Genomic DNA, 20,650 nt, shown 5'->3' with positions numbered 1-20,650 from the left:
TTTTGAGGACGTTTTCAATGCTACATTTTTCAGGACTGTACAACCTTTTGATCAGTGAAAAACTTATTATATTTTGACAGATCAGACTTTTTCGGACGTGGGGATACATAAAGTGTTTATGATTTTTAAGGTTTATATTTATATGACTTCTAGGGAAAGGGGGTGATTTGAATTTTTAGGTTTTTTTAATACAACTTTTTTAAAACTTCTTTTTTTATTTTTACTATTTTTTAGGTCAGTGATGGCGAACCTTTTAGCGACCGAGTGCCTAAACTGCAACCCAAGCCCCCCTTATTTATCGCAAAGTGCCAACCATAAATTAAAGCAGTAAGTTATTGCTCCCTGTTCTTCAACAACTTTCAATCAGATTGGCCTCCTGAAGACAGCAACACAGTAGAAAGAAGGAGGGAAAATTTGCATCATTTTAGCTGCTTTCCAGTGTCCCTCTGTACACAGAGAATGGTGGGGCCAGCAGGAGGTCCTCCAAAGATAATTTGGTCCTGTCTACTCATTCTCCCTCTTCCTACAGTTCTAAGAAGAGAAGCAAGTATCAAAATATGTCTGAAAGCAAGTTGCTTGCAACTGCAGAAAGATTCTTTAAGTCCTGTCTGGTGTGCTGGGGCGATGGCCCAAGTGCCCACAGAAAGGGCTCTGAGGGCCACTTCTGGCACCCGTGCCATAGGTTTGCCATCACTGCCCTAGGTTGTCTGATTGATCCTACCATATACCTGCCATACTACAATATCCTACCATACCACGGCCATACAAAATGGGGATTTTCCTCCCCATACATTACAATGTGCGAATCCGATCGCCGTTCCCTAATGACGTCACGGGGAGCAACAATCTTCACCGAGATGTACATGCAATATGCAGCTATGGAGAGGGCTCACTGCAATAGAAATTTTTCCAGCTTCTGAGTAGATGGCATGGGATATTAACCCCTTTGCACATCTTGACGTCATCGGAGGCCACCTATCGGCTACCATGACAGCTTACAGTCTCATAAAGCCTCATAGGCCTGCCATGGATACTGCTCTCTACTAGACTAACGGCTATTAGAGATTGGTAGTAAATTTACTACATTCTACAATACAGTCGTATTGCAATATATAGCATGAGTGATCAGACCCTGCAGTGTTAAAGCACCTTAGTGTCTGAAATTAAAAACAAAAATGTAAAGAAATACACAAATATAAATCGCCCCCCTTACCCTAGGACAATCATAAACATGTCAGATATCGCCATGTCCTGCAATGCCCGTTCGAACAAAATATAAAGATTATTCCTGGGCATGAACAACATAAAAATAGCAGCAAGTGTCCAAATCACCAGTTTTTCACCATTTTTTTTCATCCATAAATATTTGAATAAAAATGGTCAAACAGTCATATAGGTCCCAAATTGATGTAAATTAAAACAACAGCACAAACCTTTCATAGGTCAATACACCAAAGTATAAAAAGTTATAGGCCTCAGAATTTTCCCAGTTTTCCAGTACATTTCATGGAATATTTAATGGGGCCACTAAAAAGTACAATTTGTCCCGCAGATAACAAGCCCTAACACATCCCTGTAAACGAAAAAGGACAAAAAGTTATAGCTTTTTGAATGAGGGGAGTAAAAAACAGAAACGCAAAAAATAAATAAATGTCACTTGGTAGTACAAATTGTTAAGCAGAAAACAAGCCATCCTACATCTCTGTGAATGGAACAAAATTTAAAAAATTACGGCTTTTGAAAGGAACGAAGTAAAAAAAACTGAAAATGGCATCAGAATCAAGAAGTTGAAAAGGTATTATTTTTAACTAAAATTTTTTAAAAAATGACATATTCTGTGTCTCCTTAATCACACTAACCTACAGAATAATGCTTATGTTTTTTTTTGTACTGAAGAATGAACATATAAGGAGAGATTTATCACAAGTCTCAGCAGATCTGTTCTAGTTAAGCATGGCAACCAATCAGGTCTCAGCTTTCATTTCCCCACAGCTGTTAATGAAATGAAAGCTGAGCTCTGATTGGTTTCCATAGGCAACTAGAACAGTTTTACTTCAGAAACTTGATGAAAAATCTCCCCAATAGATTTCAACTGAAAAACAAGTGATTATCACACCCCACCTTCAAAAATCAAATAACTTTTTTATTTTTCCATGTAGAGAGCTGTGTGATGGCTTGTTTTCTGCGTAACAAATTGCACTTCATAGTGATGGCATTTAATTGTCTATGCCATATACTGGGAAGCGGGAAAAAAATTCTGAATGCAGTGAAAATGGTGAAAAAATGCATTTGCGCCGTTTTCTTGTGGGGTTGGATTTTACGTCTTTCACTGTGCGCTCCAAATGACATGTCTAATTTCTTCATTGGGTCAATACGATCACATGGATATCAAATTTGTATAGGTTTTATAATGTTTTCATACATTTACAAAAATTAAAACCTCCTGTACAAAAAAAAAAATTCTTCATTTTGCCGTCTTCTTGCGCTAATAACTTTTTCATACTTTGGTGTATGGAGCTGTGGGTGGTGTCATTTTTGCAACTTTTGATGACGTTTTCAATGCTTTTATTTTTAGAATTGTACGACCTTTTGATCACTTTTTATTGAATTTTTTATATTTTTCAAAATGGCAAAAAAATGCCATATGCGACTTTGGTCACTATTTTCCGTTACGGGGTTAAACGCAGTAAAAAAAAAATTATTATATTTTGATAGATCGGGCATTTTCGGACGCGGCGATACCTAATGTGTTTATGATTTTTACTGTTTATTTATATTTATATCAGTTCTAGGGAAAGGGGGATGATTTGATTTTTAAGGTTTTTTTAATATAATTTTTTATTTTTTTTTATTAAAATTTTTTACTATTTTTCAGACTCCCTAGGGTACTTTAACCCTAGGTTGTCTGATTGATCCTACCATATACTGCCATACTACAGTATGGCAGTATATGGGGATTTTGCACACCATCTATTACAATGTACAGATCGCACATTGTAATAGATGGCCTAAAACATGATAGCCTCGGATCATTGTGTGATCCGAGGCTGTCATGGCAACGGATCGCCGCTCCCCGATGACGTCACGGGGAGCGCCGATCAGAGCCAAGATGGCGGCGCTCACACGCTGCCGGCTCGTTAATTCCGCCGGCAGCTTTGCCGGCGGCGATGAAAGGGTTAACACCCGCGATCGGTACAAGCACCGATCGCGGGTGTTAGCGACGGGTGCTTGCTTCATTGTGAAGCAAGCACCCGGTGTGTATGAAGAGGGCTCAGCCCGTGAACCCTCTTCATACTACCCCATGCGCAATAAAACGTACAGGTACGTCTTATTGCGCTATGGGGTTAAATGGCCATTTTACTGCACATACTTAAAAAGTCACAAAAACTACTGGGTGACTACCACGTCCTGACATCATATTACTTGTGTCCTAGTCTTCTGGTTAATTATTTGTCAGTACCACCATGTCCACCAAGTCCTTTTGTCCTCTCCAATGTTACCTCCATACCCCTGAACCAGAATTGTGACCAACTGAAAGAGCAAACTAATCGAATAACCTTAATTGGGCAACCCTGAATGCAATATATAAATATATCAGATACGACCACTAATTGGTAGTGACTTTTCATTTTCGCTGGGGGTTTGTCTATGTGTAGTTCTCAAAGTAGGACATTTGTGACTTTTTAGGCTTATTTGCGCAAAAATGTTATGACTTTTTGCTTGTTCACATCACTTACTCCAGTTATCAAAAGTGGCAGGGTTTAAGCAATTTATCAAGGGTGTCAGTTAATAAAATTGCTCAACCTCACACTGTAAGGGTGATGCCACACGTGGCGTTTCTGGTCTGTTTTTAAGCATGCTTTGTTTTCAATCCGTTTAAAAACGCATCCGTTTTTGCTCGTTTACCATGCGTTTGGCTGCTTAGAACCTGTTAATCTTAATAGATAAATAAGTTCAAAGCTTCCAAACACATTGTAAACAGTAAAAACGCATGCTTAAATACAGACCAAAAACGCCACGTGTGGCATCATCCTAAGGGTCACATTGGCATTTTTTTTTCAAATCAGTGATTTCTCACTGAAGCCATTTTGGGAAAAATTCCAAAATACAGTAAAATTGACAAAATAAAAAGCAAGTGTACCATTTTCTTACAGACTTTGCATTAACAGCACTCACCTTTAATTTGGGGTCAGTGCAATCACAGAGTTAAATTTATATGTTTTTTGTTATGTTTTAATAACTTTGAAATGTAAAACTTGAGGGCGGGGGCATTGCAGTTTCACCTCATTCTGACGCCTATAACTTCAGAGCTGTACAAAGTACAGGCAGTCCCGGGGTTACATACAAGATAGGGTCTGTAGGTTTTTTCTCAAGTTGAATTTGTATGTAAGTCGGAACTGTATATTTTATAATTGTAACCCCAGCTAATTTTTTTTTTTGGTCTCTGCGACAATTTGATTTTAAAAATGTTAAGTTGTCATAAGAACCAGAAATAACCATAAATGTTAATTACAGACACATTTAATTAGGTTACAGCTGTTTATTGTAGCCTGGGACTAAAGTACAGTAACTTAACAATTAGCAGAGGTCCGTTTGTAACTAGGGGTCGTCTGTAAGTCAGGTGTTCTTAAGTAGGGGACCGCCTGTATCAGTTTTGTGGGACGAGCTGACGTTTTCATGGATACCATTTTTGGAACTGTACAGCCTTTTCATCACATTTTATTCTATTTTGATGGGTGCAAAACAGAAAAAAAATGTCTGGATTTTTTTTGTCCATGTGTGTTCTCCACTTATAATAATTTTCATATTCTTAAAGATCCACCTTTTCAGAATGTGGCAACTAACATGTTCATAATTATGTGTGTTTATTTCCATTTCTGTTTTGGTGAAAAGGGGGGAGGATTTCAAAATATTTACTGTTTTAAACTTTATATTTTTTATAAAATATATATTATTTATAAATTTATAATATTAGGATTTTTTTTTAGACTAGCAAAAGATCACCTTCACTCATTGAGGTCACAGGAGGCAATTATCATATCTAATAGTTAGATGTTGCTAAAGAGGGATTAAAAAGGGACCAAATCTAATGCATCCTTTCATAAATGAACGATTCTAGTTTTGAAAGTATTCTTACTTTGCAACAACAGCTGCTTAAAACTTTTGCACAGTGCTACATAACACTGGAGAGAACTCCAACACTGTAGCATCTGAGAGGTTAGGTATGGGGTTCCCCTGTCCCTGATCATCAACATAAAAATAAAGAAGGTGACAAACATCAATGAAACAGAAGCGAGGTTCTACTTACCATTTTGTAGCGTTTGGGCTCGAGATTCCTTTCCTAAATTTGTGTGAAAACCACCAACAAGTGTTGAAGTTTTACCAATTCCTAGAAAAAACGGAAGAAAAAGATCCAGTTTAGTGAGCAGTTACTAATAAAACACATTTTTTGGTGTAGAACGGTTTATACAGAGCACTTTAAATAAGTATTAGAAGAAAAAATGCTAAAATCACTAGAATTCTAGTAAAAACTATACAGAGGGAAAAAAAGGATCAATTTAAGTATAAACATCGCCATCTAGTGTAAGAATGATAAATTGCAGTGTATAATAACAGGTTGTTTCTTATCGGGACAACTTACTCCTACATTAAGGCCTCATTAACATGAACGTTACTTGTGTGCTAGCCGTTGTATAGCACACAGCTCCATGTATTTCTATGGGCTCATACACACAGCTCTGTGTAAGAGCGGACTGCCCATGATACAGCATAAGTTTCAGGCTTTAGCAGGCGCGCGGCTGTGATAGGGACAGCACTGATAGTTTCTGTATACTAAGACTCTGCAGTGACTGGTAGTAATGCAAGTGAAAGGGAGTGTGTAGAGAGGCGAGAATATGCTCTTTATTATTTTTAAAGGTCCCAAACCGTATCTAAAAAACAACATCTAGAGACCTGGACAACCCCTTTAATCCCAAACAGCCTTTCCTTATATATAGATTGCGTTTCTAGTAGATTTATCCTATGTGCGCGGCTTTTAACCGTCACAGGGAGTGCTGGGAGTTCCCCCGTTTACATTCACTCTTACTGCTATTATACTTCTTAATTATCGTTTGAAGTAAATGGGATGGGCACAAGCAAAGCCAAACACCCAGCTGTAATAGTTAATATTGTTCCGGGGCGGCTGTTTGGCCAGCAGAGGGAAATTCTATATAATGCAGGGACTCCCGTCCTCTGCTCTGAGTGCAGTCGTGCCAATATACGGCACATATACACGGGCTGTACACATTCATGTTAACAGCGCTTAGGCTGCGGTCACAAGTTCTGCTAGCGTTGCGTTCATAACCCCTGTGCGCAAGCGGAACGTGTGACTGCGCCTTCAGACTGGTGAGTTCTACCCCACAGTGGTCAAAACGACCCATTAATACATGTCCCTCAAGGTTCTCCAGCCTCCTTGCGTTCACCATTAACTTCAGTGTACAGAAAGTAACCTACCATTTTGATTCCGTTAATAATAACAGAAAAATGACACATCCCTTTTGTGCTATTTTTAAACTATTAAAAGGGGTTGTTTTTTTTTTTTAATAAATGTATATCAGACATGTGGGAGGGAGTGGATGCTGTAAAAATGATAAAAATTTTACTCTGTACTCACTTATTTCGACATTCCTGTTGTCCCTCCGCACCACACGTCACTGCCCGGCCCCTGTTTGTTTACAGGCCGGGTTTTCCTTCCCGACTACTGCCAGTCGCCTGGTACACATTGTAATCGATGTTGTAGCAGATGGTCAGGAAAGCAGCACCGGCCTCCAGACAAACATAAGCATGGCAGTGACGGGTGACATCATGGGACAACAGGAGCACCGGAGGAGGTGAATATAAGATTTTTAAGTATTCACAGGTAGAGCAGAACTAAACAGTAATTGACCTCTGATATTACAGTCCGGGTCTGTGGGCCACGACCCATTAGAGTCTTCTCCAAGTGAAAGTAGCATACACAGCAGCCCTACAGATTGCCTGGACCCTACAGATAGCGTCTTGTGAAATGTCAGACTTTGTGAAGAAACGCAAGCTTATATGATAGCTGTGTAATCTCTTGTGTGCACATGTTCTCCTACAACTGCACTTTGTGTCCCACAATTTTTCCAAGGAAAGGATTAAAATTAAAGGGGTTTAAAGCCTGTTTGTTCACTTGTGTGACATCACATTACCAAAGACCAGTATTTATCCAATGGAAGTAAACATTGAAGTTCTCTACAGAATTACAGCAAGCAGAGATGGAGAAAGCAGTGTGGAATTTATACAAAAAGTATATTGAAAAATGCGACTAAAGAATAACATGTATTTGCTGAAACGGGAAAATCTCTTTAACCCCTTCCCGACATTTGACGTAATAGTACTGCATCGCGGGAGGTGCATTCCCGCAAAATGCAGTACTATTACATCATGCTTCTGGCACCGGCTCCTGAACGGAGCCGGCGCCAGAAGCTGCGGGTGTCAGCTATATATTATAGCCGACACCTGCCTCTAACACCCGCGATCAGAGGGTTAACAAGGGTTAACAAACTTCATAAAAGTTGTTTCACGTACGTTGAGGGGTGTAGTTTCTATAATGGGGTAATTTATGGGGTTTTACTATTATTTAGGTCTCTCAAAGTGATTTGAAACCTGAGCAGGTCCCTCAATAGCAGGATTTAGGGTTTTTTATGAAAATGTGAAAAATCGCACCTAACGTTCAAAGCCCCATAACATCCTACAAAAATGGTGTTATGACTATGTGTGGAAAAAGTAGAACATTTTGAAGTTCGAAAATCAAGAATTTTTCCAAGAATTCACCAAATATCTGATTTTCTCATAAATAAATGCAAAACATACCACCAAAATTTTTCAACTAACATGAAGTACAAAGTGTCACGAGAAAACAATTTTAAAATCACTTGGATATGTTAAAGTGTTCCGAAGTTATAACCACTTGTAGTGACACAGGGCAGATTTGAAAAAATGGGCTGTGTCAGGAAGGTGAAAAGTGGCTTCAGCGTTAAGGGGTTAATGTATATAGGTCACCAGTAACGTCTGTTACCAGCTTACACGGCAAGGACTGTGCTACTTTACTGCTTAAGTATATGAAGTAGACTGGTTCAATGCCGGCCTGGCGGTAATGGCAGAATGGCTGGCAGCCAGCGGAGGCGATTGATTTCCCGTCGGGCTGTAATGGCTCTGATCAAGGTGCAGCTATAAAGAGGTAGTCAAACTCCAATGACGGGAAACGCTCAGGAGCCGATATTTGCTTTACATAATAATGTCTCTAGCAGGAGACCAGACTCCTCGCCAAACACACGCACACATCCATTTTATGACATTTGTTGATTTTCCGCCCGTGTCAAGTCGCTAAGAGCAAATCTAATAAGAAAATGTAAAACCAATTCTACTTGTATTTGTCAAAGGCCTCAGAGAATGCAACAGGAGGGGGAAATACTGGGCGATATTAGGCAGGACACGGTACTTTCTATTCATGTCAAGCTCGAGATGGAATGAAGAAGTAAAAAGAAGAAGTCGAAATGGCGTTGTCATTTCCTTAGTAGATTATATATTTGAATATTTTATTATCTGAAGACCCCACACTCTCTGAAACAAAGAAGCAGAATTGCCCGGCTACCTGCAATATTGCCGGATTGGCGCTGAAAAGCCAATCACACAAAATGGACAAATGAAGGCTATTAGCCATGGCTACTTGCAAGGGTCGTCAATATTTCCGGATCGCCTGTTTGGCGCCAATCCGACAATATGTCCGGGTTGCCCGTCCAAACACTAAACTAAAACTATGGGTCTGATCATCTCTACTCCCAAAAACTAAGCCTCCAGATGTATGCCTCGTGGCAAGGTTTCCATCATATATCGCCTCTCTTTGGATCCAACCTCAGGGAAATTATGTGGCTTTATTCAAGGAACCAGTGTTAAATAAATCCTTCCCATCAGGGTGAATCAGCTCTCATATAAGCTAGCCGCCCTGCAGCCCCACACCAGGCATGATCGTCTTTGTGAATCACTCTGACGGGACTGACCCATAGTTTTCCATACTAGTCTGTAAGGTAGATACTGTAAAATGAGAGTCCATGGGCAATAGGTGATGCTGTATCCCTAGAGAGTAGCAGTGACCCTCCACAAAATGTATCTGCCAGAAGATATGCCTGATGTTCACCACTACCAACGGGAAAAACAATGAGCAGAACAGAAGTCATGTAACTCCAAACACACTACATAGAGCAGCAGCTTATGTAATGCAGTATATTGTACTACCGCCACATAGTAACAACAGTACAACAAACCAGACAACAAATACATCAATGGACCAGTGGGGGCAGGGAGCAGAAAACTATTTTACTGTTACAAAGCTTTTTAATATACACTGCTCAAAAAAATACTTTAACAACACAATATAACACAGTAAATCAAACTTCTATGAACTAAAACTCTCCACTTAGGAAGCAACGTTGATTAGAATCAATTTCACAGGCAATTAGCAAGACACAAACAATAAAGGAACGGTTCTGCAGGTGGGGACCGCAGACCACTTCTCAGTACCAATACTTTCTGGCAGATGTTTTGGTCCATTTTGAATGTTGGTGGTGCTTTAACACTCGTGGTAGCATGAGATGCACTCTAAAACCCAAACAATTGGCTCAGATAGTGCAGCTCATCCAGGAGGGCACATCAATGCGAGCTGTGGCCAGAAGGTTTGCTGCTCTGTCAGTGTAGTGTCCAGAGGCTGGAAGCACTACCACGAGACAGGCCGGCACAACAGGAGACGTGGAGGGGGCCGTAGGAGGGCAATAACCGAGCGGCAGGACCGCTACCTTCACTTTTGTGCAAGCAGTACCAGGATGAGCACTACAGGAGCCCTGCAAAATGAGCAGGCAAAAAATGTGCAAGTGTCTGCACAAATTATTAGAAACCGATTCCATAAGGATGATATCCACAGATGCAGGTTGTGCTCACAGCCCAACACTGTGTAGGATGCTTGCCATTTTCTAGAGAACAACAAGATTGGCAAATTCACCACTGGAGACGCCGTAGAGAGCGATCTGTCTGCAACATCCTTCAGCAGACCGGTATGCCAGTAGGTGAGTAATGGTGCGGGGTGGCATTTCTTTGAAGGGCCGCACAACCCTCCATGTGCTCGCCAGAGGTAGCCTGACTGCCATTAGGTACCGAGATGAGATCCTCAGACCCCTTGTGAAACCATATGCTGGAGCAGTTTTGAAAACGCATGTGTTTTTGACAGGTTTTACCAATTATCTGAATTAAAACTGGTCAAAAACAGATGCATTTTCTAAAATCGCATGCACCTTTTAATAACGCATGCGTTTATTTAAAAGATAGGCGCAAAAACAGATTCAAAACGGCACGTGTACTGCCGGCCTTAGTGGCATTCACAAGTGGCGTCCAGACACATGCGTTTATATGTTACTATGCATTTTACAGCTTTGAAAGCATTTTTCTTCCATGCTGGAAGTGTAATCAGCAGTCCTCAGGTTAAATACAGGATAGGTTCTGCTGGTTTGTTCATAAGATGGTTTCGAATGGAAGTCGGAATAGGTGTAACTACTGACACTTTTCTGCCTCAGTGACAATTTTGGGTTGTCATAAGAACAACAAGAAAGCTTCAATGCAGAGACCTTATAACCCATCATTGCAGCCTGGGGCTAAAGTTCAGTAAATTACACTCTTGACACCACTCAACCAGGATGAATATTGTTATATGTACAGCACAGACCGAAAGTTTGCACACACCTTCTCATTCAAAGAGTTTTTCTGTATTTTCATGACTATAAAAATTTTAAATTTACACTGAAGGCATCAAAACTATGAATTACCACGTGGAATTATATACTTAACAAAAGAGTGTGAAACAACTGAAAATGTGTCTTATATTCTAGGTTCCTTTTGCTTTGATTACTGGTTTGCACACTCTTGGCATTAGTAGTCACCTGAAAAGGTTTTCACATCACAGGTGCCCTGTCAGGATTAATAAGTGGGATTCATGGTCTTATAAATGGCGTTGGGACCATCAGTTGTGTTGTGCAGAAGTCAGGTGGATACACAGCTGAATAGACTGTTAGAATTTGTATTATGGCTAGAAAAAAGCAGCTAAGAAAAACCATTATTACTTTAAGAAATGAAGGTCAGTCAGTCCAAAAAATTGGGAAAACTTTGAAAGTGTCCCCAAGCGCAGTTGCAAAAACCATAAAGCGCTACAAAGAAACTGGCTCACATGAGGACCGCCCCAGGAAAGGAAGACCAAGAGTCACCTCTGCTGTGGAGGATAAGTTCATCGGGGTCCCCAGCCTCAGAAAACGCAGGTTATCAGCAGCTCAGATAAGACACCAGGTCACTGCCGCACAGAGGTCTAGCAGCAGACACATGTCTACAACAACTGCTAAGAGGAGACTGTGCAGCAGCCTTCATGGTGCTAGGAAACCACTGGTAAGGACAGGCAACAATCAGAAAAGACTTGTTTGGGCTAAAGAACACAAGGAATGGACATTAGACCAGGGGGAATCTGTGCTTTGGTCTGACAAGTCCAAATTTGAGATCTTTGGTTCCAACCACCGTGTCTCTGTGTGACGCAGAAATGTTGAATGAATGGACTCTACATGCCTGGTTCCCACAGTGAAGCATGGAGGAGGAGGTGTGATGGTGTGGGGGTGCTTTGCTGGTGACACTCTTGGGGATTTATTCAAAATTGAAGGTATACTGAACCAGCATGGTTACCACAGCATCTTGCAGCGGCTGCTATTCCATCCGATTTGTGTTTAGTTGGACCATCATTTATTTTTCAACAAGACAATGACCCCAAACACATCTCCAGGCTGTTTAAGGGCTATTTGATCAGATGACCTGGCCTCCACAGTCATCAGACCTGAACCCAATCAAGATTGTTTGGGGTGAGCTGGACCGAAGAGTGAAGGCAAAAGGGCCAATAAGTGCTAAGCATTTCTGGGAATTCCTTCAAGACTGTTGGAAGACCATTTCAGGTGACTACCTCTTGAAGCTCATCGAGAGAAACCAAGAGTGTGCAAAGCAGTAATCAAAGCAAAGTAATCAAAGCAAAACAACCTAGAATATAAGATATATTTTCAGTTGTTTCACATTTTTTGTTAAGTATATAATTCCACATGTGTTAATTCATAGTTTTGATGCCTTCAGTGCGAATCTACAATTTTTATAGTCATGAAAATACAGAAAACTCTTTGAATGAGAAGGTGTGTCTGTACTGTATATGTTGGGAAGGGGTTTTTAAGGTCGTCGATTTTGTGCAGAATTGTTCATGAATGGCTTATGATTGCATAATGATGTACGATATTATCTCTGATGTACCTCAGCTAATGCTCCTTGATTTGTGATGCCATTCTGTGTCATTCCTGTGCCAATAAAGCAATTTAAATGAAATAAATTTTTAAAAAGTCAGTAAATTACCAGCATCCAGAGAGCTTCACCAGATGTCACAGTGGGCAGGGAGGTCTGTCTTTAACTCGGGGTAGTCTGCAAGTCAGATGTTCTTAAGTAGGGGACCGCATGTATATGGCTCCATCCATCACAGCCGGCTTCTGTATACAGAGGTTGGCAGTGATGGGCAGCGAGGTGGCTGAAAATATAGGCGAGTATGCGCTCTTTATTATTTTCTACCACCTGGAGCCACATATAAAAAGTTATTGTAATCCCGGACAACCCCTTTGAGCTATCCAGACAACCCCTAGCCACTTTCCAGACACAAGATTTGAAGAGAAAAGGAGTGACATTAGCAGTGCGGCGGTACCGATAGCCAGATCTGAAGCGTGTAGGGAGGCAGAGACCAAAGGGGCTTTCTTAATGCCCCCCCAAACTGCCTTAAATTAATTTGTATCTTTTTTAATTTGTCGTTTTCTGTGGCAAAATGAACAGGACTCTTGGGTTTGCTTGGGGTTGTGAATTTATGACTTGTAAGTTGCAAGAAATTAGTCAAATCCTGCACAGGAGATGGCAGATTTCTGTGGAGCAGTAAATATAGGCCAGAAGAACACTATGGCCCAAATATATTAAAACTGGTTCACTGTGTATTAGTTTTTGTTGAACTTTTTTTGCACACTCAGATGGCATTTTTGAGGTCAATAAGCAATCTACATTTTTTGCGGATGGCATGCTGACCCATTGATTCCTATGGGTCTGTTCACACACCAGTTTTTTTCATGGATGTGCAGACAGTGAGAAAAAAAAAATCAGCATGCAATCTGTTTTTCTCACGTGCAGATCACTGACTTTCATAAAAGTAAATGGATTTGCAAAAAAAAAAAAAAAAAACGCAGCACACGGATAACATCCATAAGTTGTTCGTTTTTTCTCAATTTTTGGTAGGCAACCAACTGGGCAGGGCAAAAAGTAGATTAGAAACTCATCCCTATTTTTTATAGATCCATAACAAAACAAACAGCTGCAGACAAAATAATATATCTTTACAAGAATAAAACCAGTAGAAAAAGAATAAATTCACCATCAGACTGTATGCAAATGAGGCTGAGAGGCACCAGGCTCCTTGGGTGCTAATGGAGCCTGGAGCCCCTTAGGCTCATTTGCATACAGTCCTTCATCCTGGTGGTAGATGCCCTTTAAAAAGTCTTTTCCTTCATTTCATTAACGGCGGTCATTAAGGGAACTTCTTCTGACGCGACGCCTTTCTACGGCGGCACGTCGGAAGAAGATTTCGGGACATCGGGTTAGGTTGGTGCCAGTGTCGGGCTGTGATATCACAGCCCAGACCCGGCACTTACACCCGGGATCGGAAAAACTCCGATCCCGGGTGTTTAACCCTTACAAGCCGCGGTCAAGCATGCTCAGTTACTAACACTATACACTGCAATACAAGTGTATTGCAGTGTAAAGGCTTGAACAAGCGATCGGATGATCGCTTGTTCAAGCCAAGAAGTAGAAAATGTAAAAAAGTTAAAAAAAAGAAAAAAAGATTTAGTCATTTTAGAATATAAATAAATAAAATAAAAGTCTCATAATCTCCCCAGTTACACATAAAATGCAAATAAAGTATATAAAACACAAAAACACCTACATATTTGGTATCAATCTGTACAATAAATCTAAATAAATATTGAACCCGCTCGGTGAATGGTGTAAAAAAAAAAACCTCGAAAAATTGCCCGTAATATACAATTTTTCATCAAATATCATCACTAAAAATGTTCTAAAAAGTGATCAAAAAAAGTTACGTTCCCTAATATGATACGACTGAAAAGAACAACTCTTTTCGCAAAAAATAAGCCCTCAACCAGGTCTGACAACAGAAAAATACAGAAGTTATGGCCCTAAAAAGTTGTCAATAGTAAAAACCATGCAATTTTCTCCAATATTGGTTTTGCTCAGGAAAATTGAGCAAAGATGAGAAAAACTATATAAATACAGCAGTTTACCACCACATATGGGGTATCAGTACACTCGGGAGGAATTGGGCATCAAATGTTGCAGAGCGTTTCATCATTTAATTTATTCTGAAACTGTCAGTTTTGGCCTAAATGAATGTATTTTCCAAAAAATTTCAAAAGTTTCTAAATCGCAGATCCATATTGTTTTACCCATGTGAAACACTTAAAGGGTTAATAGACTTAATAGAAGTTGTTTTACATATGTTGAGGGGTGAAGTTTCTATAGTGGGGTAACTTATGGGGTTTTACTATTATTTAGGCCTTACAAAGTCACTTGAAAGCTGAGTTGTCCCTCAAAATGTGAGTTTTTCATGAAAATTAGAAAAAAAGCACCTAAAGTTCTGCGCCTCATAACATCCTAGAAAAATGACCGGACGCATAAAATATCATCTCAACATAAAGCAGATATTCCGTAAATGTAATTTATCAAGCTTTTTGGGTAGTTTTACTTCCTGTCTGGAAAGCAGAACATTTCAAACTTGGAAAATGAAGAATTTTTACAAACTTTTGCCAAATTTTCACTTTTTTTTCAGAACGAAACGCAAAACTTATCACTTAAATTTTATAACTAACATGAAGTACAGTGTGTCACGAGAAAACATTCTCAAAATCACCAGGATATGTTAAAGCGTTCCGAAGTTATAACCAATTATCGTGAGACGGGGCAGATTTGAAAAATCGAGTCTGGTCATTAAGCTGAAAACTAGTGTCGGTGAAAAGGGGTTAAAAAACATGCGATTTTCACAGGGAGAGGGTGTACAGCAGGGAGCACAGAGGCAAGATGAAGTGCTACAGATTGCGCAAAACGATTGCATGTTTTATAACGATGTAAAATAAAGGAAAAGACGCTGTAAGCGTTCTGATGGCGAGCGCCAACTTCATTCTATTTCTACTGGTTTTATGCTGGTGTAGACATGAACACATGACTGCTTATCATTAGTGAGAGGACATGGAGTCCCTCTCATATGTATAGGCACCTCTGTCCATAGTGACCTATTGTTACAAGTCTCTGTATTTATAAAGCAATTATATATCTGCCCCCTAGTGTTGTTACCTATAGCAACCGGGGTGTATTTTATTTATCCACATCATGTAGAAGGATGAAAGCTGCATTGTGATTGGATGATTTTTTTTTTTTTTTTACAAGCCTGAGACAGATACAACCACTGAGCGAGCAGAAACCGATATGTGCTGAGCAATGGTGATGCAAGGAGATAAAGCAACTGAGCAGTGACAGACAGGAAAGACAATTACACAGAAGATGATCACATCACCCGCTGCAGACACACCGATGTCTGCTGCCAACTGTACCCTGCCACTGCCCCAATATAAACAAATACATTTCGGCCCTGTGCCCGCCCCATGCCCACAGCACGGCCCTGTGCCCGCCCCATGCCCACAGCACGGCCCTGTGCCCGCCCCATGCCCACAGCACGGCCCTGTGCCCGCCCCATACCCCAGCAGAGTCCTGTGCCCGCCCCATACCCCAGCAGAGTCCTGTGCCCGCCCCATGCCCACAGCAGAGTCCTGTGCCCGCCCCATGCCCACAGCACGGCCCTGTGCCCGCCCCATACCCCAGCAGAGTCCTGTGCCCGCCCCATACCCCAGCAGAGTCCTGTGCCCGCCCCATACCCCAGCAGAGTCCTGTGCCCGCCCCATACCCCAGCAGAGTCCTGTGCCCGCCCCATACCCCAGCAGAGTCCTGTGCCCGCCCCATACCCCAGCAGAGTCCTGTGCCCGCCCCATACCCCAGCAGAGTCCTGTGCCCGCCCCATACCCCAGCAGAGTCCTGTGCCCGCCCCATACCCCAGCAGAGTCCTGTGCCCGCCCCATACCCCAGCAGAGTCCTGTGCCCGCCCCATACCCCAGCAGAGTCCTGTGCCCGCCCCATACCCCAGCAGAGTCCTGTGCCCGCCCCATACCCCAGCAGAGTCCTGTGCCCGCCCCATACCCCAGCAGAGTCCTGTGCCCCCTCCATGCCCCAGCAGAGCCCTGTGCCCCCTCCATACCCCAGCAGAGTCCAGTGCCCCCTCCATGCCCTCAGCAGAGCCCTGTGCCCGCTCCATGCCCTCAGCAGAGCCCTGTGCCCACCCCATACCCCAGCAGAGTCCTGTGCCCACCCCATACCCCAGCAGAGTCCTGTGCCCGCTCCATACCCCAGCAGAGTCCTGTGCCCCCTCCATGCCCTCAGCAGAGCCCTGTGCCCGCTCCATAATCCAGCACAGCCTTGTTGCCCCTCCATCCTCACAGCAGAGTCCTGCCCTCTGTGCCGGGTATAACTTGTCTGTCACTCACCCTCTGACGACACGAACTGTCCCACCGCTGAGGAGCCTCCGCCTCCGGTCTCCACAAACTGCACCTCTGACACAATGATATTGTCCTCCAGCACCGAGCCGCAGCCCGTGCACACGGCATCTCCCCGGGCCGCGTCTACATCGATGTCGGTACAGCCGCAGCTCTTACACACCCGGCTGCTCATGGTCGCGGGTGCCTCTCACATGTGCTCTGACAAGTCACTGGCAGTGAGGAGCCAACAGCCGGCCCCAGTCACGGCCTACACACGGCGGCGCTGCAGGCCACTTCCCGCTCCTAATCTCGCGTGAATACCGAGGCACCTTACGAACGGTTGTTCTGAAAATCGACCGCTAGATGTCGCCCCAACTCAAAGAGCCGGGTACAGAAAGAGCGTGCACTCTACTTGTCGCCGCTACCGGAGCACGTGGCCATGTTATTGGTTATCTATAGGGATAAAATTACATCATGTACATACTATCTATGCTAAAATATTGCTATTCAATACAATAATACTACATTCACATTTAAAGACTTTTCTGGCGGTAATATAGCAGATACAGTATAGAAGAATAGTATCGTAGGTACAGTATATGGGAGTAGTATAGTAGGTACAGTATAAGGGAGTAGCATACCATGTACAGTATATGGGAGTAGTATAGTAGGTACAGTATAAGGGAGAAGCATAGCAGGTACAGTATAAGGGAGTAGTATAGTGGGGACAATATAGGTAAGTAGTATAGTAGGTACAGTATAGGGCAGTGGTGGCTAACCTATGGCACGGGTGCCAGAGGTGGCACTCAGAGCCCTTTCTGTGGGCACTCAGGCCATCACCAGAGATGACTTCAGGTATCTTCCTGCAGTCCCAGACAGCCCAGGACTTGCTGTACACAGAGCTATTTTAAAGTGACAGCGCTACCTGGGACTACTGGAGGTGTGGACAGATCTGGATTATCATTGTAGCTCCTGCCCTGACAATTCTTCCTGTTTATGGGACCCTGGAGCAGAGCTACAATGATCATTCAAATTTCTTCTATTTTCTGCCTTATTGGTCCTCAGGAGACTGGTATCAATGAAAGCTGTGACAGAGCAGGGAGTATAAATCACAAATTACATTTCTGTGTTGGCACTTTCTGATAAATAAGTGGGTCTTGGTTGTAGTTTGGGCGCTCGGTCTCTAAAAGGTTCGCCATCACTGGTATAGGGTAATAGTATAGTAGGTACAGTATATGGGAGTAGTATAGTAGGTACAGTATAGGGAAGCAGTATAGTAGTTACAGTATAAGGGAGAAATATAGTGGGTACAATATAGGTAAGTAGTATAGTAGGTACAGTATAGGGCAGTGATGGCAAACCTTTTAGACACCGAGTGCCCAAACTGCATCCAAAACCCACATATTTTTCGCAAAGTGCCAATACGGCAATTTAAACAGTAACTTGTTACTCCCTGCTCTGTCACATGTTTAAATTGTATAGGCAACTGAGGACACCAATACAGTAGAAAGAAGGTGAAAAAGCTTTGGTTATCATGGTAGCTTCCTTCTAGGGTCCTGGGCTGCCTGGGACTGCAAGAGGCCTTGAGTCCTGTCTGGCAGAGTCTGCGGTGGGGTGATGGCAAGGGTGCCCATAGAGAGGGCTCTGAGTGCCAGCTCTGGCACCCGTGCCATAGGTTCGCCACCACTGGTATAGGGTAATAGTATAGTAGGTACAGTATATGGGAGTAGTATAGCAGGTACAGTATAGAGGAGTAGTATAGTAGGTACAGTGTAGGGTAGTAGTATAGTAGTTACAGTATATGGGAGTAGAATAGTAGGTACAGTATAGGGAAGTAGTATAGCAGGTACAGTATAGAGGAGTAGTATAGTATGTAGAGTATAGGTAAGTAGTATAGTAGGTACAGTATAGGGGAGTAGTATAGCAGGTACAGTATAGGGAAGTAGTATAGCAGGTACAGTATAGAATAGTATGTACTGTAAAGGGAGTAGTATAGCAGGTACAGTATAGGTAAGTAGTATAGTAGGTACAGTATAAGGGAGCAGTATAGCACGTACAGTATAGGGGAGTAGTATAGTAGGTACAGCATAGGGAAGTAGTATAGTAGGTACAGTATATGGGAGTAGTATAGTAGGTACAATATAGGGGAGTAGTATAATAGGTACAGTATAGGGAAGTAGTATAGCAGGTACAGTATATGGGAGTAGTATAGTAGGTACAATATAGGGGAGTAGTATAATAGGTACAGTATAGGGAAGTAGTATAGCAGGTACAGTATATGAGAGTAGTATAGTATGTAGAGTATAGGTAAGTAGTATAGTAGGTACAGTATAGGGAAGTAGTATAGCAGGTATAGAATAGTATAGTATGTACTGTAAAGGGAGTAGTATAGCAGGTACAGTATAGGGAAGTAGTATAGTAGGTACAGTATAAGGGAGCAGTATAGGAGGTACAGTATAGGGGTAGTATAGTATGTACAGTATAGGGAAGTAGTATAGCAGGTACAGTAAAGGCGAGTAGTATTGTAGGTATAGTATAAGGGAGAAGAATAGATGTACAGTATAGGGGAGTAGTATGGTAGGTACAGTATAAGGGAGCAGTATAGGAGGTACAGTATAGGGGTAGTATAGTATGTACAGTATAGGGAAGTAGTATAGCAGGTACAGTGAAGGGGAGTAGTATAGTAGGTACAGTATAGGGAAGTAGTATAGTAGGTACAGTATAGGGAAGTGGTATTTTCTAAACCGCGCCTAATGCCCCTCCCACAAGCATACTATAATATCAACCTAAATGGCCCCAAAAACCATGCAGTAGAGGCAGCACTCCTTGTCAAAAAAGGTGTTTTTATTCACCTTTTACAGTATTTATTGCAAAGACTATAATTCACTGTGTTTTAGATTGATGTTCACATTTTAAATGTTTCCACAAGTTTTCACATTGAAACTAATCATGATGTAATCGATTATGTCACTTCCTGGGTGTATTTAAACCCCTTATGTAACATCACTCTGTATACTTGAAAATAGCTCGAATGAAGAGCTGAAATGTTGCATTTTTGCCCTGGGTAAACAAAAACACCTTTTTCTACAAGGAGTGCTGCCTCTACTGCATGGTTTTTGGAAGTTTTACCTAAACTCCTGTGAGCCGAGTGTTTGAGGCGTGCAACCAATTTAGGGTTTCAACCCTTATTACCGCTGTGCCACTCCATCTATTTACTTGTAACCTTAATGGCCCCCACATAGTATAATGCCCCCTTTCTGTGGCCAACCCCACTATGGACATGTCAGGGCCGGCGCTATGGGTAGGCAAAGTGGACAATTACCCAGGGCCCCTGAAAGGGGAGAATCTCTTCTTTTAAATGAATCTTGAATTGTGTTTCTAGGTGCCCTGGATCCAAAGATATTCAGGTTTAAAATGAGAATATCAGGTGCCATTTTTATTAATAAATATCACTCCCGTTTAACAGTTAATATCTCCATTTTCCTGACACTTAGAAACACAAATTTATATTCATATAAAAGAGGAGACTCTCTTCTTCGTAGGAAAAAAGAAGTGAAGTTCTTTGTGTCACAGAGCCCCCTGAAGTGTAGCCCCCTCCAGATTCTTAGCCATCAGTCTACAGGGAGAATTTGCTGGATACAGGAGCTGCTGCACCTCACAGATAATGGAAATATTAATTTTATATGTTACTACATTTTGAGAAGGGATAATAAGTCAAATTTTAAGTATTTTTTGTAAAATGTTTCAGTTTCAATCAAAATTGCATGAAGCACCTATGTCTATAAACTCTTTAATGCAATTTTGAAAATGGGGCAAGTGTCTGCTTCCAGAAAATATGTGGTTTGTTGGGTTTACTTTAATTCTTCTTGCTGTAATTTTATTTTTACGTCAAAATTGTA

The 20,650-nt window shown here is 41.8% G+C and overlaps 1 protein-coding gene across 3 annotated transcripts in view; it reads right to left on the bottom strand.

The window, feature by feature from the left end:
* BRF1 (BRF1 general transcription factor IIIB subunit) overlaps positions 1–17,108 on the bottom strand; it is a 216,706-nt gene extending 199,598 nt beyond the window's left edge. For all 3 annotated transcript variants that reach the window (XM_072115866.1, XM_072115867.1, XM_072115868.1), the window contains exons 1-2: positions 16,761–17,108; positions 5,309–5,389 (exon numbers count right to left, since the gene is read on the bottom strand). In XM_072115866.1, coding sequence (XP_071971967.1) covers positions 5,309–5,389; positions 16,761–16,944 — 265 coding nt within the window. In that variant the 5' untranslated portion in view covers positions 16,945–17,108. The remainder of the gene's footprint in view (positions 1–5,308; positions 5,390–16,760) is intronic.
* Positions 17,109–20,650: the final 3,542 nt, after the last annotated feature.

The sequence above is a fragment of the Engystomops pustulosus genome, chromosome 7, assembly GCF_040894005.1.
Source record: "Engystomops pustulosus chromosome 7, aEngPut4.maternal, whole genome shotgun sequence".
In the NCBI taxonomy this organism is placed as follows: Eukaryota; Metazoa; Chordata; class Amphibia; order Anura; family Leptodactylidae; genus Engystomops; species Engystomops pustulosus.
The sequence above is the reverse complement of the archived record's forward strand: the minus strand, read 5'-3'. Positions and strand labels throughout refer to the sequence as shown.